Genomic DNA, 25,089 nt, shown 5'->3' on the forward strand with positions numbered 1-25,089 from the left:
TTTGTATGCAGTATATTTTACTCCCATGAAATAAAACACATTTTTTTTCATATTTGCTGAAAAGTAAAACAATAATATTGTACGAAATGTTATACACAGGGTAGGTTGTACATAGCAGTTTCAGGAACATCATTGCATCCACCAGAGAGACTATTCTAAAACTGATATTCACACATTTTTTAATAATAATAATATGTTAGAAACATACAGTGTGGCATTTAGTATATACATTCCTTTGCTCGCAAGCAAAAAATCCTAATCGCTTCCGTATAACATGCTTTATTTTAAAGCCTAACCTTTAAAAACACTGTTGTGATATTACTAACAACTGCTTTTTATAAAATTAATTTGACATTTCGATATATATACATCCTTTCAGTCATTTTAATGTTAACAACGCTAAACTTAAAAAATAACAAGCTTATAGTAATGTTAAAATGTCATATCCAGTCAAACATTTGTGTGTGTCCTTGCAACTGTTGGAAATACTTTTTAGTGAAAGATGTCAGACATTGAGGAAATTCCTTTGAAATCAAAGGAGCTCTCTTTAATTCAGTGGTTTCCCTTTTTCTCTATATCTTCTCTCTCTCTCTCCCTTTCTTTAGTGCCCACGACCTTCTAGCGTAATTCCCAGTCTTTCAACAAGGGCAGAGATGCCCTATCTGGCACGGTCCTAGAATCCCGGCGCAGTGCGCGGCTCACACGGGCCGGTCCACGGCGTACTGGCAAGCACTCAGGTTGGACGCCGGGTTCTGCACGCTGGCGTAGCCGAAGCTGGAGTGCTGCTTTGCTTTCAGTCTCAGGCTGGCCAGGCTCGAGTTACACGTGTCCCTATAAACGTACGGAGGAGTCGGCGGCGCGTAAGGACAGGCGGGCGTGGGCACCGCGGAATTCAGCGACGGGCTGCTCAGGTTGTTCAAGTTATTCAGGCTGTTGAGGCTGGAGCCCGGGACGCCGGTCACCGCTGAGGGTACCATGCTGGACGACATGCTCATGGACGAGATGGAGTTGGGTGGGGAGAACATGCTCTGGGATGAAAGGGGGTTGACGTTCATAGAGTTGAAGAAAGGGAAGCTCTTGGTGGACAGGGAGGCCGACGTGAGGCCCTTGGCGGCCCAGTTGTTGTACGAATAGCCCGGGTACATGTCGTCGTAGGGCTGCATAAGCCCGTTGAACTGCGGCCCAAAGCCATTCTTGCACAGCTCGGCCTGCTGGTTGCGTTCCCGCTTTCTCCATTTGGCCCGGCGATTTTTGAACCAAACCTGGGGGTGGAGGGCAAGGGAGCAAACAGACGCCACAGATCGGATTAGTAAAACCTAGATCCGGGAAAGCACCAGCAACCATCCCCGCTCGAACACACACCCGCACACCCTCCCCGCCACAGTTCCCCCCCCCCCACTGCCCCGTGCCCCAAGCTGCCAGAGCCCCGTCCCAACGCAGGGGGCCAGGCCGGTTCAGGCCTGCGAGCCCGGGCTCTGAGTTGCGCCACAAACCCCAGCACACCGCCTGGCGGCCTGCGAGTGGCTTATTCACTAACCCACGTCCTCCTCAGGGTCCAAAAACACTTACTGCAAAATAAACTCAGAGCAGCGGGCTTTCCGCCCAACCCTTCCCCGGCCACCTTGCAAACTTGCTTGCATTCCAAAGCCACAGTGATGAGGGCAAGGGGCTGGGAGGCCCACTCTCTCTCCCACAACTCCTCCTCCCCTCTCGAATCTCCACCGCCACCCCCTACTCCATGGAACGTGCGCCCTCAACAGGTGCCAGGCCACGACCCCCTTCCTCGCCTAGCAAAATAACCAAATAAAAAGTAAAAGACCACCTCCCCGACAGCTAATTAAACTCCACGAGCCTGGCGTGTAAATCTCCGGGAACCCGGGAAGAGTCGCTTTGCAGCCTTCCCCTCCCTTCGCTCCAGTCCTTCATACCCTCCGCCCACCCCAGGCCAGACCCGCGCGCCCGGCGCTGCTCTGGCCGGGCCCGGCCTAGTCGCTGGGCTTTGCGGGCGGCCGCCCAGCCCCGCCAGCCCCCACCCGTGTCCGGTGGCCCAGACGCAACCCCGTTCTCAATCCACATCGGGCCCGCCCGTAGCCCCAGACGGCGGCTATTGTGTATTGGAGCAAGGCCTGACCCGAGATTTCCGAGCCGACACCGATGATGTTTCACATTACACATCTCAGCCAGGCCCAGCCATCTAATCCGCTTTTTTTTTTTTTCCCCTCCTTTTTCCCTTTCATTCTCGATTTCCTTTTTATCCCCCTTCCTCTTTGCACCCGACAGCTATAAAAAGGACGCCTCACTGCCCACTCGGCTGGACAAGCAGCGGGCCTGGAAGGAGGTAGTCCCAGGGAGCCTGAGAGCGGCGCTGCGGCGGCAGGGACTTGGAAGGGACTGCTGAGAAGTCGGAGGGGGTGGGGGAGGGTTTTCCGAAGGATTCCGGAGACCCCATAGATTGTGTTTTCATTTTAATTACTTGCCATTTCTACCCTGGGCCGTCTAAACTTTGCCCAGGCGAGAAGAGTACGTGCGAGGCCCGATCCCCAGATGCGCGTGAGAGCTACGAAAAACTGACCTTGTGCAAAAAAACACGCGGTCCGGGCCTGAGCTGTAGCTCTGCGCTGTTAAACTAAAACCATTTCCAACTTCAACCTGGCTCATTTATCCACTAGCACAGCCGCATTCCCTACACACATGCCACTCAGAGAGTGCCTTCGGTCTCTCGGCTTTGGGAGTGCATTTTGGTCTCATTTCATCATTATTGCTAGAGTGTTTTCTTCTGTTTTCTCAGCTCTAACTGGGGGCTCGTTTTCTATCCAGAGCATTTTTTTTTTTAACAGCAAAGCCTCTGGCTCCTGCTATGTGTGTTTTCTGCTTCCAGAATCCTAACAAATTTGGAGTTTTCCACCGACCAGCACAAACCAGGATATTGGGTAATTTAAGTTCATTTTTGCCAATCCATAAAGTACAGATTTGCTACAAAGGTAAGCCCTTTCTTTAATAAAACTATTATGATTGGGAGGAAGGGTGTGAGTAACAGTCTCCTGAGAAAAGATAAATAAACCAAACCGAAAAGTCTTTCTTCTTTTCTTTCTAAGAGGACCGGCAGGGTAGCAGTTGTGTATTAAAACTGCTTCCGCAGATCACAAAACCAGGGGATAGGGTGTGGAAGAGATCTGAATGGCAGAAAAACCGCAAAGACTGTGTAAGGAGGGAGAGCAGAGGAGAGAAAGGGCCGGGCTAGGCCTGGCGCGGAAGTTTTCCAGGGAGGGCAAACCCCTGCGTGTCTCAGGCGGATTTTCCTTGTTAAAGGCGCTCAGGTTGGAGCCTGTCCTCGGCTCCTGGCCTGGGACGGATCTTACTAGCGCTCGTCTGGCGAATACAAGCCGGGAACACAATGCCCTGTGTAGGGGAATGCACGCGGCCGCGTTTGGGAGCGCGCAGTGGGTCGCGGTGTGGAGCCGGAGCCGCTCCCGGCGCCTGCGCCAGGCCCGCGGCCAGTCTCGGAAGAGGGAGCTGTAACCTCGCAACTGGGGCCGCCGTGAGAGGCCATCTGCTTTTGCAAAGGCACCCACCCGAGCCCTCCCGGACAGCGCTGCCTTCCACACTCTCTCCCGGGCTACAGGGCCGGCATCCCCGCAACGCCTCCCCGCTAGCCCTCCCAGCCTCCGTGCGGGCTCCTACCCGGACTCGGGCTTCCGTAAGGTTGGTCCACACGGCGATTTCTTCGCGCGTGGACATGTCCGGGTAGCGGTTCCTCTGGAAAGTGGCCTCCAGTTCCTGCAGCTGCTGGCTGGTGAAGTGAGTCCGCTGCCGCCGCTGCCTCTTTTTCTTGGACGGGTCTTCGGCGCCCACGTCCTCATTCTTTCCCTGCTGGCTCTTATCTTTCTCTGAAAACGAAACACACAGAGGTCCCCGTCAGCATGCCCACCTGCTACCCGCGAACGCCAACTGGACCAGGCGGCAGAGGCCGGGGAAGAGCTGGGCTGCCTGGCGGGGAAGGAGGGTGTGGAGCGGCAGAGGCCGGGGAAGAGCTGGGCTGCCTGGCGGGGAAGGAGGGTGTGGAGCGGCCGCTCCGGGCCAGGGAAAGAGCTGCGTCTGCGGGGTGTGCAGACGTGAGTGTGGGTGTGCGCGCCCCACCGCCTCTCTTCCCCCAGCGCCGCACGTTTTATTTACACGTTTATCTCACTGCGACGGCACAGTCATTTTTATAGCCTGTGCTTTCAGGTATATTTATAAGCTTCTGCGTGGACACACCAAATCTCCCGGGACACCCACACGCGCGCGTTTTACAAAACCCCCTCGTAAAAAGCTCAGATTTCGATGCGGTTTCGGAAGGCTAGGAAAAGTAGGCTTCGGGATTCGGCGAGGCACCCAAGTTCCTCTGCCCTTTAGGAAAACCGCCTGTTCTTCTGAGGCGTAGTTTCACGAATATTTTTCTAACAAGCGGAGCTTCTTGGTAGCTGAAAGCTGAGAGCAGAACAGGGGACGCATGGGGGCTCGGGGAGCGGCCTCTGAAGGTCTTCGAATGGAGATACTGGGATTTTTGTGACCCAAAAAACAGAAAGGAGGCCAGGGTCGGAATAGGGAGGGCGGCAGAACTGCCCGCGTGGATCGCGCCACCCCAGCCGGGCAGTCAAGGCAGAGCGAACGGGACGAGGGGTCAACACAACCCTGGCTCCAGAAGTTCTGCGGGGAGCGGGCTACAGGACCACTCCCACCACGCCTCCCCCAGGAGGGGCCGACTTCCTCGGGGGCGAGAAGGGCCGAGCGGCGCGGGGCCACGCGGCGCCTTACCTGCGGCCTCGGGGCTGGAGGTGTCAGAGATGGTGTGCACCTCCAGCCTGTGCTTGGAAGAGTCCAGGGAGCGGGTCTGACCGGGAGCCAGGACCGAAGCCATGGCCAGCGGCTGGGGATGGTGACAGGAGGAGGACGAGGAAGCGGCCAACAGCTTGGTCCCTGCTGCTCGGTGCTCCAAGTGCAGCGGGCCTTTCATGCAGTTCATGGACGAAGGAGCGCGCCGCCCTACGAGTCCTGGGCTGCCGCCCGGCCGAAGCCCCGCCGCCGCCGCCGCCGCCGCCGCCGCCTGCTCCGCTTCCCGCTCTAGGCGCGGAGTTTCCTCGCGGTGGCCGCCGCGGGCAGAGCAGGGAACACAACCCCGGCAGAGTCCTCGAGCCGAGCCGCCCCAGTCCCCTTCGGAAGGCTCAAGCGAAAGGGTCCGGCGGCCGAAAGTCAGCGGGCCAAAGGAGACATGGGGATGTGGGTAGGAGAGCACGGTTCGGAGCGTCTTTGGGGAGCAGGCTTCCAAGCTCCAAAGCGAAACAAAAGTGGGCAAAGACCCCTTTCTTCCCTCCCTCCCTCCCTCCCTCCCTCAAGTACCCCTCCAATAAGGAAAGCTAACGCCGCCGTTTGCGCTCTGCCCGCCCCCCGCGCGGCAGCCCTGACAGCGAAGTGTCAAGAGTGACAGGGACAGGTAGCTGTTATTAGATCTCCTGCGGCGGCGGCGGCGGCAGCGGCGCGGGCCTCTGGGCGCACCCTCCGCGGTGCGCACACGCACACTCCCTCGGGCGGTCGAGCTCGAGCCCGGCCTCGCCGCAGCTCAGGTCCCAGCACCCAGGCGAGCGACGGACCAGCTCTGCGGCTCCAAGCTTCCCTGTTGGCCTAACATCTTAAAACCAGAGGCGGGCTTCCTGGTGCCGAGACGTCACTCGGCCGCTGCCCTCCCCAACCCTCCCCGCCTCCTCCCAGACCCTTCGCCGGCTGGAGTGACGTGACTCCGCACCAATCAGGAGCCCCCGAGCCGCGACCGAGGGACAGTCCTGTCTGCACCTATCAGCTGTGCGGGGCCGGGCTAATACCTCGCTGTGCCCGCCGAGTCTACACCCGGCGGCTCCCGCGAATTCTGCTCCGGCCCGGCCAAAGACGATCCGGCTTTTAGTTCTGGTGGGGAGGTGGAAATATGCGGCTGGGAGTAAAAGGCTCGTCAGAAAGAAGCGGAAAGATCGAAAGCTGAGAGGTATAAGGATCAACAAGACACCCAGCCACCCTCCCCTCCTTCCTTTTGTGTCTCACTACATTCATTTCCTACCGAGAGGTGTTTTTCTCCCCCGTATGGAGAGGAGACATGCTACTTAAAACCAGAAAAATTTCAGAACACCAACAAATCATCTCTCCGATCTTAAATTTTCCAAACAGTCTGTCAAGTGAATGCTGCGGAGCTAATCTGAAGAAGCTTTACTTTAATTGCAAAGAAGACAGAGCCAAGAGAGGCTAATAAATTAGAAATCGAGAAGCAAATGGATCCGTCAAAAGAAAATTACCTTTACTTTAAACGAACAACTGTTTGGTGGTTCACTCTGGATTTATACAAGAATAAAAAGTCGCCTCAGATCACGTTCTCTGTAATGCTTATTAGTCCCCAGACAGAAAACACACAATAGACTAGAAACCCTAACCCAGCATTTTCAAAATGCTGAAAGCTTATCCATTCTACTTAACATTGATTAAGACACATATCCGAGAGCTTTCAAATTCCTTATACACTGTATTAAGCTCATCCTAACCCGAGAGAGCCACGCTTTAAATTCAACTCTCTTGTTTACTTTGTTACCAGATTCAAACCCATAAAGCCTGTAGAATCAACAACCTTGAGCTAATTATATATAAAATATGCTTTAATGAATTTCCATACAATTAAGAATGTTGCGAAATAACCAATTTCAAGGATAATTTTTAAGTCATTTTCTATTCCTAGGAGCTCCAGGCTGTCTTGAATTGGTGGAGTCCAAGCAGGCAGAGGCAGTAGGTTGTGGGCAAAAGCCTAGGAGAACATTCAGCAAGGAAAAGCAAAGCCTTGTTCATTTATTTAAAACAAAAGGAAAAAACACCTTTGGGGACATCTAAATCTTTACAGCTCTATTTCCAAAGAAATTAAAGAAAGAAATTCAAAGTTATCATTCAAAATAATTTGAAAAGTCCTTTTGTCCTCCGGCTTAGGTCAGCTGGAGAGCACAAACTAATCTCCCCTGGGTTTCTGCATTGATGATTGCTTTATTGTGGAGTTAGTGTTATCATCCCTGAATGTGTATTTGTTTGACATTACAGTCAATGATTTGCAACGCCAGTATGAGGTATCTTCAGAAAACTCCCTCCTTGTCCTTGTTCCCAAGATTGGGAAACTTTTCAATCTGAGGCAGAGTGGACGAAGCAGACTACAAATAAGTTGGTAACCTATGTGTCTCTCCTTTGCCCTGCTCCCGCCTCCCCCCCACCATATCTGCAACTCCTCCCCCATTTTAAAGAAGCTTGAGAGCAGTCCAAGAACCAAATGAGAATTCTTCAGTCTCTCCCCAAAGTATCATGCCACTTTAAGAAGAATTTAGCTACAAGGAGGAACTTTCTTCATAGGAAGCTTTAAATCAGCATTTCTGGTTTTAACCTTTTATTCCAGTTAACCCCATTCCATGCATACACACACCTGCTTAGAGCAGAACACATCCTCATGTGACAGGTCTGCATTAGCTGAGGCTCATACATCCAGCTATATTAGGTCCTGAAATCTTATCACTAAATTATACATATTACATAAGCAGCCTGTTGGTAAAGAAGGTTAAATTAATTTACATTCTGCTCATTATCTGGTGCTTAAATGATGCATTTTATCCCTGAGATTTGGTGGAGAATCTCCTTCTCAGACCCCCCAGTGTTTCACCGAAGACAATGCTCTTACATTTGTAGTGGTTTTTAATCTGATAAGACACTAATTTGCTTAAGTCTTTTAAATAAGGGTTTTAAATGTTTCTCACCATTTTCTTATTGAATTTCCTAATTCCCCCAAGACCATAAAGTATATGTGTAAAGTAAATATTTCCTCCCATTGCACTGCCAGCTGATGACCTATAAGTAAGTCAATATGAATCCAGCCCTTTTCTGCCCAATGTGCTTACTAATCATATTCTAGTATCTTCTCTTAAACCTCAGCATAGCTGCAATCCCCACAATACCATACACTCAAGCCTTCATATCACAAAGAAACTCAAATCACATCAAAGAATGAAAGATTCTCCTCCATAGTGAGCATACTTTTTTTCCTTGTCTCTTGAACATTCAAACCCTGGAGTTGCAATTTTTGGTGGAGGCTCTGAGTGGTTTTCAAAACTCCTTACTCAGAAGAGCTGAGAAGCTCCACAGAGCCATGTAGATTTCTAAGCCCATCTCTCATTAAACCCATGGAATTTTGATTTAAGCTCTTTGGCTCTGTTGACTAACAGAACTTTCCTCAAGGCAAATACAGTATGAAGGACCTAAACCAGCCTCCAAAGTGGGTGAAAAATCCAAGGGCAAGTGACAGCTCCCCGTAGTGCCAAAGTGTGGAAATGCTGGTGATCAGCCTGAAAGCCTAAAAAGATAAGGTATCTTAAACTATATCGATCCATTGCAAAGTCAAGTGGAGAATAAAGAAAGACAAATTACTTGAAGAACTCTGGTTAAGCAAAAATGAAATCATATATACATATGCATATATCTATCTACAGATAGAAATACACATACATAATATATCCCCCCCCAAGAAAAACCCCAACTGAGCCAGGGAGGTATTTCTTTGCATTTTTCTAGCCAGAGTTTCAACTCTCTCCTAATCTTCTAATCACTTCACACACTCTGAGTTTGGGTGATACCCTTTCCAGCCCCAACAGCGTTCACTCCACCGGTGGTAGGAGTGCCCCAACATGAAAAGTCTAGATGAGGAAAAGCAAGTGTGTAGTGGGGAATGAAGAAACATTTTTCACTTAAAACTCTAGTGGTGGTGGGCAATTTTTAGATTTAATCTACAAAAAACCTGTGGGTGCAAATGTATAGGCAATACAGATGACAAAGGAGCTGGAAGTAAGGGAACCTTAGGTATTCTGTTAGTTCAGAGCTACTGTTACCCGCCTGTCCCCCACTCTTCTTTGACTGGTCCTAGAAATTACTATGACTTCAGTCTCCATCACAGAAATTGCCAATTCAGAAAAAACCCAGCATGGTCGGTTCAGGGAAGCTGGAGGTGCTGCACAGCTGCGGTGGGGAAAGGACAGGAAGCCCAGCGCGGCTTTGGGTTTTCCACTCAGAAGAAATCAGGGATCGTCTCAATCGGGTTTTCTTGCTTATTCTTTCAAAGAAAGACCCTTGAGGAGGGAAATGTGTGACACGGGGTCAGGCGTGTTTTGAGCTGGTATTTGCCACCGATTACCAGCCTTAAGGTCTTATTTAATTTCACACTCTTCAGGGTTAGTTGCACAAAGGCCCTCTGGCCATTGCGGAGAGAATGGGTTGGGTAGCGCCGCCAAACTCTCGGCTGTGGCGGCCGGGATATGAACTGGGACCCAACCAAGTGACCCTTGACTTCTGGAAAAAAAAAAAAAAAAAATCTGTCCTCAAAGCTCACCTGGAAGATGGTTCAGTTAGATGTCTCCTTGCGCTGTCAGGCCGTAGAGGGGTGGTAGTCTCGCTCCCGTCCAGGCCAGCTCAAGGACGAGGCCCGCCCGGACTCAGGTCGGAGGCACGTGACAGGCGTGAGTGTGTGTATGCGCGAGCGTGCGGTGTTAGGCGCAGAGGTCAGAGGGAGACCTTGCACCTTGCCCGGTGAAGTGGCTCTGCCTCCCCTCCTTCCCCTGCCTGGCTTTTCTCTGCCCGCAAATCAAGCTGGAAAGGGCCCCTTCACTGTCCTCCCCCCACCCCAGTCACGAAGCCGAAGCACCCAGAAATTAAAGGCTTTATTGTGGCTGATTCCGCCTCCCCCATTCCCTAAATGGAATAAAGAAGTGCAGGTTTGTAAAAAGTGGCGGATTCTTTTCGGAATCAGAAGTCTGTAGAGGTACTGAGCAACATCCGCCCTCTCTGGGTCCCTGCAAATGGTCCCCATATTTCCGTTCCCACACTGTGGCTTCAAGTTTGGGATAGCTGGCTGCTGGGCGGTTCTCTTCACCCCACACTGGCGGGTGGAGAGAAGAGCGAGAGATTCGAGGGGGCTCGGGGAGGTGGGAGGACTACTGCAATCACTAAACCCACGTGCTGTAATGCCTTTTCACATCAGCCTGTTAATGCTACAGGTTTATTAGGCGCTCATTTAATCGTCGAACTGCAACTAGTCGTGGAAAAGTAAAATAAAGAGAACGGTATATTTGTGTATAGAGGTAAGAGAGAGATAGAGGAATGAGATAAACATCAACATCTAGGTCCTGAGAGATAGAAATGACAAGGGACTAACTAAAGTTACTTAAAAAAAAAAAAAGTGGATTGAAATGCTCCTCTTTCTCTTTCCTCTATTTTCCCTCTTCAGCTCATGTCCCGTCTCCCTTTCTATTTCTCTTGTTCCCCTTCTTTCTGTCTTCCCTCTCCCAGACATGCTGGTAGCTAACATTCAGCATTAGTTGTCATGGTGACCATAAATCACATAAATCCAAAAATACCCACCTATAATCTGAGATGAAGCTTTTATTTCCCTAGTGAAATAATATTTTAAAAACTGTCAGCTGACAAAAAAAAAAAAAGGAACCCACCTCATTGTCGTAACCCAAGTAATATATTACTTCTAAAGGTTTAAATTAAAATGTCAGCCTGTTAAAAACATGCTGGGAGAATCTTGGGCACTCTTTATGTCACATCCTCACAATGAAGTTTACTGCATCACTCCCTATCGCTGTTTAACACATACACGTAATTTTGCCTGCTCTCTCTCCTTCTATTCATTTCTTCCCTCCCTTCCCAACTACCTTAGTCCTCACAGACTGTCTGCCTTAAGTTGTAAAAGAAAGGAGCGTCCTCAGGATCAGAAAGGAGCTCAGTCCTTTGCCTGAGCCTTCTGAGGACCTTGTATGTTGGTCCTCTGTTATCAATCACTTCCTTAAATGAAAGATGGGTGCCTTGGGGGAAAAGGTGCTGGTCCGGGCCACAATGGGGGAGACTTTCTAGAGGAATGGAGAAGAGAGAAAAGCGGAGGGAAGGACTGGTGGGGGAAAGACGGAGTAGTGGAGAACTGAGCGGGGCGGCCAGCTTCTGTGATTAAGTCTAGCCCAGGAAAGGTATGTATATTCTCCCACTCTTGCCTTTTTCTCCTGAGAGGAAACTTTCCCATTTGAAGACGCTGAGCGGGGGGGTGGGAGGAAGGAGGGTGGCGGCCGCAGTTGGGCCTTTTGTCTTCTACCTTGGGCTTGTTGTCTTTTGCCTATCTTTGGATTACAGGGTATTCGCCTAGATGAAGAGCCATTAATTACCCATTCAGTCAATATTAGGAAGACGACAAAGCTTTTTACATAGGATTAAGAAGACATCAGATTGTTCCATTAGTATATTCCTGCTCACGAATAAGCTTTCGTTATACATTTCCTTCTCCCCCGAGTCGCTCTAACAACTGCTGCATATATTAACAGCGGGCGGTGCGGGATGACAGCCGAGCCAGCCTCGCGAAACTTTGAGCGCGCATCGCGTCAGTACCGAGGAACACGACCTGTAAAGACTACTGTGCGGGCGGGAATCCGCTGGGACTGACTACTTTTGGACAATTTCCCCTCTTGGGAGGAAAAAAACCCCACACAGAAAGGAGAGGCAGCTTCTACCGAAAAGCTGCAGATTTGGCGTGGGGTGGGGTGTGGGTAGAAAAAAAATGGAATTCTCCCCTTCCCCAGCTCCGCGCTTCCGGAGACCTCACGCCTCTGCGGCACGCCCGGTCCCCTGACCCCTCTTCGCACCAAGAGCCCTCCACCCTTCTAAACACCCCCCTTCTTTCTGACCGCGCTCAGGCCCGAGCGCCGCCCCACACAGCACCATTTTGCCTTTTGCTGGAGGTGGTCTGGGCTGCTTTCGCGGTGCTCCTTGTGAGCATTAAAATAGCTCTGTAACGGCGAAGGGAAACCAGGCGATTTGTTTTGGGGGGCGCGGTGTATGTGCTCCGCAAGCATTTGGTGATTGAGTGAATAGGGCTCTGCGGCCGCCAAGGCGGCGGGGGTTACCGCGGGTGCTCTGAAGAAGACGGGCACCCGGCTGCTGCCGCAGGAGACGGTGTGTGTCGCAGCGGGGCCTTGGAGTCCCTGTCCCTAGGGAAGGAAGTCTGCGCGCACCAGAGGCCCGGGTCGAACACTTTCAGCCCAACTGCTCTGCCAAAACGATTTAAAAATTAATGGCATCGCTGGGGGAGGCCCGGCGAAGGTACCCGCCCCAGGTCCGGTCGCGAAGCCAGGCGCGGGGACCGAAAGGCGGCAGCTCGGTCGATTACAGCTGCAAATCCAGAGCCACGGCCCCTAAACTTTAAAGGTATTGACAGGGGAGGATCATTCCGTCCTCTTCCCGAAGGCGAAGACAACTTTTTGAGTTCCTCCAAACGGAGCTCCTTTCGGGACACCCAAAGCGAGGAAAAGCCAAGGACCTCTGTTCCAGGGGGATGTTCTAAGCGGGCCTCTGCCCCTTCTGTGTGGGGGATGCTGTTTAACTTGTCAACTCTTCCTCTCTTCACCTGCCATACCTAGCCACCCCTCTCTTCACCCTCTCTCAAACCCCTGGCTTTAGGGGATCTTCAGCCTACTCCCTGCCCCCTCCCGTTTCGGGGTTCTAGCCAGGCTGTGGGTATCAAGGGGATGGGGACTCGCTTGCGGTGGGACGCAGAGGTCGGGCCTCCCAGAGGTCGACACCGTCAACTCCGAAAACGTTTTCAGTCTTCAATGAGGACACCGTGTTTTGGGGGGATGAGGGAGAATAGTGCCAATAATAGAATAGCATGGTCCTTTTCGAAAATCGCATGTCATTGTAAACACTTTTCTTTTTAAAAGCAAAAAAAAAAAAAAAAGCAAATAAATACTATAAAAAAATTAAGGAGAAAAAATCATTTTTCTCTTTCTTTCTTTCCTTCTTTCTTTCTTTCTTTCTTTTCTTTTCTTTCTTTCTCTCTTTCGCAGGCTGTCGATAGGAGTTTGCATATTCCATAAATTAAATTTACTTCTACTCAGTAAAGGGGACTCTGGCAACCTTCCTTCTATGGCTTTGCCCACTCGTGTGTGACATTTTTGGTCTAATCCCATTCCCTAAACGCCAATAAAATCAAGATTTTCAGCATTTTTCCTATCACGTGTCTCTTCTTAATTAATGGCATTAAACATGCTTGGGCAGCAATTTTCCTCTTCGGTCCAAAAAGTAGAAAACAGACTATTAGCTGTGTGGGGAAGAGCCTATCCCTGCACTAAAATAATCCGGGCCTGAACATAATGGTTAAGAAAACAATCGTTTGTTATTTCTAGCTCTTTATTTGTTTGCTAATTACCAAAAGCGAACGCCCAGGAGCGCCTGCCTGAACGGTGACAGGAGCAGACAGGACTCACCGGCTCTCTGCCGCCTTTTGCCCACCTAGGAAGCCCCCATCCCACCTCAGGCTTCCCCTCCAAGGGGTCCTAAGCTCTCGTGGAAGCCACCTGTCCTCAGAAACCATTCCTGGGGTCAAGAAACCACTGGATTGGGGTGGGGGTGGGAGGAGACATTTTGCATCTCTCGGCTCCCAGCGCTGCGAGAAATGTCAACCTCGGCTGGGCCGCGGCCGGCCCGCGCTGTGCGAAGCGAGACTGGGGAGCTCCCCTAGCCTGGCTGGAGCCGGCGCTGAACACGCACAAAGCATTTTCCCCGGGAGTCATCGCTGCTCTTGATTCTTAACCATATCCCAAACATACTCTGGTGTAATAATTTATTTTTACGACCGATTATCAAACAGAAGAAGAATTTAACACAATCTTAATGACAGAAATCACCCGACGTTATCTCTACATGGCCCCATTTAACCCCATGGGGTTAATCCCGGACAAGTGAGCGTTTAACTGGCCCAGCAGGAGGACTTAGCGATATTGCGCAGTGTCGAGGCCGTTGTGCTCCACACCACTTTAGACGTTTTATTCCAACAAATGATGCTTTTCTCTCCGATTCACTGGGAAGCCCAGTGCGGGGCTTTTGTTTTCTTCTCGGTAATACGGTTTGTTTACTTGGCGGGGGGTCCCAATTCGCTCCCCTCTAGCACACATTACATTTGTATCCTTACACTTTAATCCGGAAAGAGGGGGTTAGGGGCCGAGGACTGTGAGGGCTTTATCTCCTCACGTTATCAAAGGTCAACAACCTCCTAAGGATAGGCACTTATTTATTAAGGGGCCTGGAAAACACGGAGAATAGACGAACGGTAAATTTGAGTTTTTCATGTATTCCAAAGGAAAGGTTGTCCTCTCATCCCCTCTCTGTCTCTCTGTCTCTCTCTCTGTCTCTGTCTCTCTCTCTCTCACACACACACCTAAAAGACACATTTCAATTCAACAAGATCTGTGCGTAGGAGACGTTTTAAGTTTGACACAAGCCTGCACACTTTGAGCAGCAATATCCCTTGCCTTGTCCAGAGTGAAACCGATCAACCACACTACCAAAACCCGAGATCCCGCAACCAGCACAACAGGTAGATTCGTGTCGACAGGGGCACCCACTCCATTCCACCCTCGGCTGCTGCGCGCAGTTGCTGCCCTCAGGCTCTGCAGGGCTGTTGTCAGCTCGCCGCCGGGGCGAACCTACGCCAGCCCGAGCCTCACGTGCTGGCCTTCCGCGGTAAACCCCGCGCCCACAAGCCTGGGAGGGGCGCGGCCGAGGGCCGTCGGTACGGGGTTGGGCCCTGCCGCTGCTGCATGCAGTGGGACGTGGTGAGCGACAGAGGTCGCTGTTGGACCACTTTTCCACGCCAGCTAGCGGCACAGAGGTAGGTTGGGGGTGTGCACAGATCAGGCCACACATCAGGAGATGATCAGGAGAGAGCGAGAAGGAGAGGGAGAGGTGATGGGTCTCAGGAGTGCAGTATAATTTGGGGAAAGGAATTAACGTTCCTTGGACGGCTGCTTCCCATCCCAACCAGAGGCCAAGTTCCGAGCAGGCGCGCCCCGTCTGGCGGCCTCGCCTGCGTGCGCCTCACCCGAGCCCCAGAGGACCGGAGGCTGGTGCCCAGCGCGCGGCCTGCGCCTCGTTCTCGGCCTTACCATTGGCGCCGGGATGCTGCCTTGGGAAGAGCTTGCTGCTGGCCCCCTCTTTCCGGCTCTCGGGGGAGTCCGTGAACTCGACCTTTTTGATTTCGGAGTCTTTGGGGAAGAGGCATTCAACGGCCGCCGGCTGCACGCCTGGGCCACGCGCGCCAGCCCCACGTGCCGGGAGAGAGACGCCCCGGATGGCGGCGGAAAGTAGGGGGGGTCGAGGAGGGTGGGAGAGGGAGGCAGGACGGAGGAGAAAGAGGGACAAAGAGCAAAGACCCAGTTAGAGGAAAGAGCGGAGGACACTCCCGTCTCCCGGACCCTCTGGCAACCCGGCGCAGGGCGACGTTCTCTCTCCGCGCCTCCCCGGCTGCCAGCAGCTCCCGTCGGGAGGCGGAGGCCCGGGGCTTCGACACGCGGCGACAGGCTCCCTCTCTATCCACAACCCCCCACTGGGAGAGGCCACCGGCATCCTGGTTCTGATTTCCTTCCTGCTCTGGCCGGCCCCTCCGGGAAGCGCCCCTCGCGCGGCCTCGCCACGGGACCAGTGCCCTCTCGCCGCCCTCGCGTGTCGCGGTCTCCCGTCGGGTGACCCTGGCGGAAGAAACGACTCTTACCTAATTGCACACACGCCGAAACTAGTTTGCGGCAGTTGGTCTCCATTCCCCGTTATCTGCAAAACGGAAGAGAAGGAGGGCTGTGAGAAGCGGCGGCGGGCGAGCGCGCAGGGCTCAAAGCAGGCTACCTGTGGGGCAGACGACTTCGACACTAGCTATTAGGCGCCTAGTCTGTGCTAGGTTTCAGGCGTGTTTCTGGAACCTGACAGTCTCTGGCAGCCCAGCCTCATTCCCACCCTTGCCCCCGGTCCAGGATATCTGAATGTTTACCAAAGAGGGGCGGGGGAATGTGCCTCCAGAGTTGCAGCAAATGGGTCGAGGAGCTCTTGGCCGATCAAGTCACCGTGTTCTGGGAACCTAGGCTGTGGAACTACTCACAGGGGAGTCTGTGTCAGGGGTTAAAAGCCCGTCTGAACACGAGGACAACCTTAGCAGATACAAAATTTGGGGATGAGTGAAGAGGACTTTCTCCTTGGAGAGTTGCACGTGAAGGCCAGCACAGTGGCTGTCCGTTAGCTGAAGCCTAGTAAACATTTATAGAGTGCCAGAGTCAACTTGTTCCTGTCCTAGATAACAGTTCCCCTCGATTTTCTGTAATTCTGAAACGAACAGGACTCCCTAGGCCTAGGGCGCTCCAGGAGCGAGCTGGCTTCGGGCCTCTCATCCATCAGGAGCCACTTTTCCATATTTAGCCACACTTTGCCCTGGAGAGACTCACCCGGCCATTTATTTACCCTAAAGTATGATTTAAGATCACAGAGCAGGGGAACGGGGTGAAGTGACTGAGATTGAGGAGAGCGTGGCAAACGTCCCCCGAAGGGTTTACTGCCCGCCGAGGACAGAGAAATAGCTCTAAGAGACTGGCTCCTCCAGTTCTCCCCCTTCTCCTCCCCGGCAAACCAGATCTTCTCCAAATTTCCAGCCACAACGCAGCGAGCCAAGCGTTTAACGTGCGCCCCCTTCTCCGCTACGAGCAAACCGGGAGAGGTGGGTGGCGAGGGGCTCTGTCGCGGTGGGTAGAAGAGCCGCGGCTGCTTTAAAGACGGAAGAAAAGAAAGGTGCCCGCTCCTGAGGCCCCTTGGATCTCGGCGCCTGCTCCACGCTACCCAGGGTACGCCGGCGGCGGAAGGGCCCACCTCACTCAGGTCCGGGGCTGGGGCTGGGGGGCGGGCGATACCCGGCTGCGCAAGGGGCGGAGGCTGGGCAGGGAGCTGGGGGGTCTGGCTCTGGCGGAGTCGCATTTCCCGGCTCCTCGGCCTCTCTTGGAAGGAGCCGGGGCCCAGGGGCCTCTGGCCAAGGTCGCTGCCTAGAGGAGGGGCTGCCCCGCGCGGCGGCGTGGGGCTCCAGGGATGGGGACCGCCAGGCGGTTCCCCCACCCGCTAGCGTGGACGCGGGCGGGGGCTCTGCCGATGCTTGCGGGCCCGGGGGCCCAGAAGTAGCAGTTTGGCGGCTCCAGATTTAGTGATTCTGCAGTAAAATCACAGGATTAGTCCCTGATTGAGATGTCTGTTCATGAGATATTACAAAATTCATTATCACAGCTTTCTACTAACTCGATATGAAGTAACACAGATGGGATTTTATTAGTCCAGACTTCAAATGTTTACTTATGATAATTTCAGGGGAAATTTGCATGTCATCATCATTTCGATAATCTTTTTTTTTTTTAACTTCTGAATTGGCTGCATTATTAGCCGGTAGCCAGAGCTTTGCAGATGGTAACTGCAAATAGTTTTTATTTTTTTTAATAGTAAAATATACAAGAGAAAAAGATCGGGTAGCTCAGTGTAAAGTCAGTCAATTATTACACATTCTCCCCCCACTCCCAAGCTTCAGTGCTGAAGACCAAACAAAGCAATACAAAACAAATCTTCAAGAACTCCTCTCTAAAGACTGAAAAGAAGGTCAAGGCGTGTTTCTTAGCTCACTCCTACATGTCCTTATGACTTGGGGATTTATTTTGCAGTCAAAATGAGTCCTGAAACCTGCTTTTTTTTTTTTCTCCTTCATATAATGACCAGGCTTACTAGATGAATTGAGTCTAAATATCTGGGGAAGGTAATTTTTAGAAAGAGACCTCCAATTCCTGCCTGCTGATCCTTAAACTTGCCCTGTCAAGGCCAAGTCTTACAAGACAAATTTGGCTGCCGGATTTAGAGACTGGCTTCAATGGCTAATCTCACAAATTAAGATGAGCAACTTTTCCTGTTGGGAAGTTGTTCTCACCCCAAAAGTTCATGTCCTGCTTGGAATGTATACGCCAGGCAATCTTGTTTTGGCCAACGTGAGTTTTCTATTGTGAGCTTACTAAAAAGCACGACACAGCTAATGGGAGCACCCTGAGCCACACTGGCTAAGGCAGGCAGGCAAGCCCTAAGGAATAAAACAATTTACTTAAAAATTATTTCTGCTGACTGCCATAAGATGAAATTGCAGGAATGAAATATAGTCCTAATAATTCCACATCCTTTCACATTTCCCTCCTTTCCATTCAAGTTGTTACCCTATAACAAAATCTTTAATGGAAAGTTTAAAAATAAACATGGCAAGAACATATGTTTTCAATGAACTAAATTAGTGAGATTAGTCAGTAAATTAATTTGCAGTGGGTAATCATTTAAGGAAATTAAAATACTGCTTAACATAGTTCTGTATTTTAGCAGTTTAAGCCTTCTTTTAAACCAATTAATATCGATGCTTCAGGAACACTTGAGGAAAAACATGCTCAACTTGAGGAACAAAGCACCTGAATAATTTAACTGTAGTTTTTCTGAGGTAGAGCAAAACATTCCATAAATGAAGTAGCTATTTCATTTTTAGGGAAGGTTTGATTGTTGAAACCTTGTATGCTTATTCTGTTACATCAACAAAAATCCTCCATCTATATCGCTTAAGTGCTTTGTTTCCTTGACATAACTGGTATTTGAATTTTTAGATGGATTTCCTCCAAAATGATATTAAAAGCATCTTTAATTCTTATTAATGGCCTAAAAAGAATGCAAGGGAATCTCTCAAAATCAAATTTTTCATAAAATATTTTAGAATGTATGAATTCCTATATTATTTTAATTCATGATAGTAAATTTCTTTAAAAATTTAGTTTAGTAAGACATGCTACTTGCACAAATAGAAAAAAAGAGTAAAATAAAAATCACACTACCCTATGATGGTTTGACTTCTAAACTGCTTAGAAAAGTAAAATCATTAAATTGTAATAAAAAGAGAAACATACTTCTCAGATTTAGAATCATAATTTTTTTCTTGCTGGACGGTTGGAAAACAGTCCTCTCCCCTGCACCCATTTAAAATGTATCTCCCGAAGTGCAAGATTGGAATTGACTGGTAATCAATTTAAAGGATTTATAATCCGAAGTAATTGTGTGAGCTTGGCATTCAGGCCTGGCTCCCAGGTAATTCGCTTGGGCCTGAGAGGTCACTCACTGCCAGTTAAGATGGAATCTTTTTCCAATTGGTAACAATGGGAAGGGGGCTAATCTTCCAATAGCTGAAACTTTGTACAGAGCCCTTTATCTTGAGAATGCTAATCCTCAGTTTGAGGATTTGTCCCTGTAGTGTTGGCACCAAGATTTAAGGGAAGATACCTCCTTTTAAATGCCAGCCATGGTCTCGCTTCCCACTCGACTTCAGCACCCCGTAGATTGTTAGCGTCTGTGACTGGGAACGAAAGGAACAGGGCTTTGCGAGGTCTGTTTGCCAACTGCGTTACCTCGGGGGAAAGGCAGCCCCAAGAGCCACAAATCACCTACGGTGAAGATTCTCCAAAGTGGAACAAATTTCCAAACTCGCATTATCTCACATCCCTGCGGGAGAGACGGCCTGCACTTACCGGCTACCGGGAGAGAGCTGCTGTCTCCGCGTCCCGCCGCGTCCCGGAGAGATTTCCAGCGAACCGAGGCACGGGCTGCACCGCAAACGCCCGAAAGCCGGGCCGAGAGGGCTGCGAGGCTCCGGAGGGCGCCGAGTTCCGAGGGGGTCCAAGGGCGCGCAGTGGCCTCCGGAATCTAGCCGTCACTGGCCGTTTCTTTCTGCTCTTCTCCAGCTTTCTCGCTCGCTCTCGCACTCTCTCTCCCCTCCCTCGCTCTCATCCCTCTCTCTTCCCTCAGCTCCGACTCCGTGTGGGGAGTGACGTGACGTCAGCAGAGATTCCACCAAACTCCACTGCACAGTGGCGGGCTGGCGGGCGGGCGGGCAGCCGAGCCGGCAGCGCGGCGGGCGATCAAGAGGCGAGCGCAGCGCTTGGGCGAGCGCGGGGGGAGCCCGCAGGGGCGACGGGAAACGGGGCAGGGGATAGAGGTGGAGGCCGGCGGGCCGCGGAGTCGGGAGCTGGAGAAGGAGCCGGGAGAGCGAAACAGGAGAGGGAGCCGGGCAGGGCGCTTAGACAGAAGTCGACTGAGCCGCAGGCGCAAGCACTCCCACTGTGGAAAGGAGCACAAGTAGGGAGGATGGGAAGGAGGAGAAGAAAAAGGAATCTGCGCCAAACCGGGAGCTCTAATAAATCAGAGGGGGAGCGCAAGGGCGTCGGGGAGACGGAAACGTACTCCTGGGGGGTGGGGTGGCAAACCCAGACGGGTAGGGAGGAAGGGATGGAGAAAGTGGCCCAAGAAATGGAACAAAGGACAGTGTACATGGGTTTATCTGGGGGCAAGGCTTGTGGGGTGTGAGTTTGAATGTGCCTCTGTGTGACCTTCTTTCAGGCCTGCAGGGTTGACGAAAGAGGTCATAGAAACCAGGGATTGCGGGGGAGACTGGAGGCTGGAGAGAAGGCAGGCGGGGTGGGGTGAGAGAGGATGACTGAGGAGATATCTGGAAAAGTGGGGATGAGCGGGGGGTCGGTGGGGTGACTGGGTTTGGGAAGAGGGTGGGAGAGAGACAGCAAGAAGGGAGCGAGCAAGGCTAGTCAGCCGGGGAAGGCCGGGATGCCTGGCCCAGCACCACCAGCCGGGACACCGGGCCCGAGGTCAAGGTGGGTGGACCAGACGCGCAGCACCCGGTGTTGGCGCGCAGGTGGGCATGGCCGCGCACTGACCAGTGTGCACGAAGGGATTGCGCTGGACGAGGCTCGGGTGTTCACTGAGTCTAGAATTTCCTCTCTTGTACCTACACTCAACAAGTTCACTCCGGGTCACGGCTATCTCATTTTTTAAAATGACGAGGTTACGGTTCCTAGCGAGCATGGTATTAAATTGCAAGGGATGATGGGGTGGGGGGAAGGAAGCTCCCCTCAAATCAACATTTGCTCCTAAAAATCGAAGAACGTGTGAAGTTAGAGGGGTCACCCTCCCGCCCAACCCCGAAAAGTGTGCCCTACTTTTAAACCCTGATTTTCCGATTTCCAGCAAGAGCTTGTGTTTTGGTAGTGAGAGGATATTTTTGCTCTGCCCTGCCTTTGAGTGGAAGGACTTTTAAACACGATTCGCCTGGAAGACCAGGTGCGAAGGCTTCTGCCAGGCATATTGGACAAAGTACTTTTAATCTCAAGGGTGTCCTGTTAATGTATGTTTTTGGAAAGTGCTGGAAAACAGCCATAGCTCCCAGTTCTGTATTCCCACCAATATTATTTCCTGCATAGGAGCAAAACTCAGCCAGGCCTGCCATTAGAGTGTCCCCGCCTTTTGGTTCTCAAGAGAGGATAAAATGCCCTGTAAAATTTGTATTACTCTTCCTAAATCAGTATACCAAATCTCATAATTTTAAGAAAATATAATGACATTGAGGGAACGTGTGTGAAATGCATACATTTTTGAAAGCCTGGCATTTAAAATAACCCAGGTCACCATATAGGTGCTGGGCTTTTCCTACATTTGGGGGCTGTCTGGAACATGTTATGTGTTTTCTTGAATTACTCCATGTTTTGAATTCATTTGAGTTAGCAGTAAAAACAGGCAAACAAACTCGCTCAATTTGTTTTGAGTGCTAAATCCCTTCACTTTGAAATAGCTAACAGTCGACAGATGGACTCATTTTATGGAACGGGTTAGCCTCTTCAGCCACGAAGAAAACTGACGAGAGGTCTACATTTTTAAACCATTTCTAACCTCCACGTAACATCCGTGAAAACTCAAACTTTCTCTCTTTACCGGTGGAAATTCAAGACAGTTTTATTTAAGGGGAGAGAAATGAGGGGGAAATGCCCACGTGCTGTTTTTACTTTTATTTCTCCTCTGTCTCTGAGAATTTCTATTTCTGGTTTCTGAAATCTTGCTGAGGCAAGAAAATCAAATTTCTTCAAGTCCCACGACTGAAATCTAAGGTCACAGCATACCATATAATGTAGTCCAAGAAAAACATTTTCGTCTCTGCCCATCAAAGACTTTTGCTGCCTCCTCAGCCCCCTGAGTTATGGGTTAAATGTCTCCCTCCTTCTTTTCTTTTCATTTTATAGAGATTAAGAGATGCTCGGAGCAGAACAGCCTCGCCTGCATCTGGAGGCGAGGATGAGGCATCTCACGGAAAAGTGGGAAAAGAGTGAGAAAACCGGAGACGGGAAGATTCAGAGACGCGCAGAGAGACAAGGGAAAGAGAAAGGGACCGCGCTGCAGAGACGCGCAGATAAGCGCGTGCCCCCTCCTCCTCCCTTTCAGGATTCAGAGGTTTGCAAACCAGGGCTGGGATGGAGGGGCTCCTGGAAGCTCACATTCCCCTCGTCCCCCTTCTGTCTGGAGTCTCGCCCGCCAGGGGCTGGCTAACCCCAGTCCCGGCCGCCGCAGACACCGCGCGGAGCTTTTGGGTCCTCGCCTCACCCAGCGCCAGTGCAGCTGAAGTGAGCAGCTGGTGGGAAATGCAAATGGCTCCTGGAGAAATAGAAGATACAGAATGATTCTCATTCCCTCCTCGAGTGTGTGGAAGGAGCTGGACATACGTTTCACGCTCCTAATCCTTCTTTTACATTTTTAGTCATACTCCTATTAAACAACTAATTAATGCCCAGAACCACCAGGGAATACATTAGGCATGCAGCGGAGAGGCAGGGTGCTGGGGGGCTACAGACCACCAGGCTGATTTAAGACGTGGATTTCAGGTTTTTCCCTTTTCAGAGCAGAAATGGAAGAGTGGGCCGTGGCGATTGTATTTAGATTCCGATTACTTCAAATTAGAAGGGGGTGGAGGGAGCGTCCAACCAAAGCAAGCAATTCCCTGCCTTGCAGATGTAAACAAGATTGTAGCATCAAAGGTACCAGCTCCTTAAGGGCCAGATCGCCTGGCTGGGAGCCGGGTGTGGGGAGACACTGGCCTTATGTATCAGTGAATTTCAAGGATGTTACACTTTTACATAAACAACTCCGGAGCCGATCGCCTGGTGAGACTCACTGTTCTAGAATATCTTAAAAAAAATTTTTTTTCCCGGAAGTATATATTCTTTTTACTTTTCCAAAATTTTGAACTATGTCTAAAGATAATAACCTTCCAGTAAACCAGTGCACTGGCCCATTTCCCCCAGCCATTCCTTCTGTCTTTTTGATGATTGGATTTAATGTGTGTGGGACACAGAGGATTAAACATAGCACACCGCCCCTCCAAATAAATTAGCATAGGAAGAGTGGTGCTGGCTACATGGGGTTCCGAAAATGTTTGTGAGATTCTGAATTATGCCCCTCCCTCTAATGTTTTGAAGCCAGTGACAGAACTGTTAGAATAGAATCGAATTGTGAGGCTCAGAGAGGACATAGCAGTTTGTGATCAAAACTCGGCAAAACCGAGGACAAATGTGGGGCGGCGACATCCACCACCTCACTCTCAACCAAGAGTTAGGGTTTGGGAAAGGTACAGTATTATTTTCAAGCCCGCCTGTGACTGCCTGCGTGCTACCATTTACTTTCTTCATTCTGGATTATGATTTCAACCCTGGCAAGCAATTTCCCCAGCTCCTTATCTGACAACAAGAGAGTATGTAAATACCAATGGCTAGAGATGTTTAACTGCCTCAGACATTATTGATTTGTTGGCTGTTCTAAATTTTCTTCCCAGTCCAGGTCTTGTTTCCGAATTGTCTATTCAGGCGGCTTGAGGCGTCCCTCCGATGCTACAATACAATAATTTTTTAAAAGGCATTTAAGATGAACCAATTGATTTGCATATAAATTAAAATTACTATGCGTTGCCTATTCTGGTGTTTTATAATCATTTCGAAATTAGTACTTAACCACTTGAGCTAAAAGAATATATAGATGTCTGTATTGACTCACTAATGAATTACCTAATTAAAACGTCTCCTCCTGATGTTGGGCTCTGGAAAGCTTGTTAAATCAAGACATATTAGGGAGAGATGAATATTGGAAGGGTAACGGACCAAGGTCTGGAACTCAGAACGGAGTTTCCGGTGACCCCAAGCTTTAATTTTGGAGCGCTGGCCCTTTTCTGTTGTTAATGATTTTGTGCTTGTTTGTAAATAAACGAAGTGGAAGAAGCGCTCCGGAGGCCGCGATCGCTCTGGCCCTTTGCTCTGGCAGGACCTTCCAGCTCTGACTTAGAAGCGCTCAATCCTGGGAGAAGCTGGGCCAGCCCGGGAGGTGTGTGGCCCCGCGGGCGGCCTGGCCAGCCTGCTCTTCTCCTCCTGACTCTCCCGCTGGCTGGTGAACCGAAGCAGCGCTCTCTCTGCCTGATCCGAGAGCTGGAAGTAGAGCCGACATTTAATAGATATGCTAACTGAGCACTTACCTTCGTCCTGAGAATAGGAATAAAAGGTAGCTCTTCTTAAGAGAGGCGGTGCAAAGGCACGCTAGGAGTTCAGAAAAGGCTAGCAGCGGGAAATCTGTAGCCTGGGGGCTCGCCAACATCCCCTTTCATTTCAAGCACTTATTGATTTGCTGTTGTCATCTTTGGCGACGCAGAAGGACACTTGAAAGAATTTCTGATGGGGCTCTGATCTGAGAAAGGAGGTGACCTGCCCAGGCTCTCACCAAATTCTTAATTACCACATCAACTGCTTTTTTTTTTTTTTTATCCCCCATCCCACACCTCCTTCCCCCGTGGCAACTGAGTTTGCTTATCCTGAACTTTTTAATTATTCAGGAACTTCCTTACCTCTCATTGGCTTCCCTTCTGCAGCAGTTTTCTATTCGAATCTCCCCCCCCCCACCGCCCCCCATGGTAGGGTCTGTATATTGATCCTTCTGACCTTTGGCACATCTGGGCCTTCCACAATCTCTCAATCTTTTTAGATTTGAGGTTGGAAGGCTCCACCCTCTCCACTATGTGCACATACTCAGAGATACGAAAACTTACACAGACTGTCCTCAAACCCAGGGGATCTAACAGATGTTCTCTTTTCAGTTGTCTCTTGAAATCTGAAATGCCTGCCTGATTTGAACTCGGATACCACTCTCTCTCTCTCTCTCTCACTCATTCCTCTTTCAAAGCTGTTTGAACAATAGTGCACATGTGCTGGCAACATCTCCACCTACAGTCTTTACCAAACTGTAAATAAAGAGGAACTCATGCAG

The 25,089-nt window shown here is 50.6% G+C and overlaps 1 protein-coding gene across 6 annotated transcripts; it reads right to left on the reverse strand.

Moving 5' to 3' along the window:
• On the reverse strand, positions 1 to 24,879 carry PITX2 (paired like homeodomain 2). Of its 6 annotated transcripts, XM_029235440.1 has the most exons (6): positions 24,671 to 24,879; positions 19,476 to 20,888; positions 15,629 to 15,684; positions 15,024 to 15,161; positions 3,682 to 3,887; positions 1 to 1,262 (listed from the first exon to the last, which is right to left on the reverse strand). In XM_029235440.1, the coding sequence occupies exons 3-6, from the start codon at positions 15,672 to 15,674 to the stop codon at positions 699 to 701; spliced, it is 954 nt and encodes a 317-aa protein (XP_029091273.1). In that variant the 5' UTR covers positions 15,675 to 15,684; positions 19,476 to 20,888; positions 24,671 to 24,879; the 3' UTR covers positions 1 to 698. The 6 variants fall into 6 exon arrangements, with proteins under 6 accessions (XP_029091273.1, XP_029091274.1, XP_029091276.1 ...); XM_029235441.1 differs by lacking the exon at positions 19,476 to 20,888; XM_029235443.1 differs by lacking the exon at positions 15,024 to 15,161.
• Between the last annotated feature and the right edge of the window lie 210 nt (positions 24,880 to 25,089).

The sequence above is a fragment of the Monodon monoceros genome, unplaced genomic scaffold (assembly GCF_005190385.1).
Source record: "Monodon monoceros isolate NGI ecotype Baffin Bay Population unplaced genomic scaffold, NGI_Narwhal_1 Super_Scaffold_20, whole genome shotgun sequence".
In the NCBI taxonomy this organism is placed as follows: Eukaryota; Metazoa; Chordata; class Mammalia; order Artiodactyla; family Monodontidae; genus Monodon; species Monodon monoceros.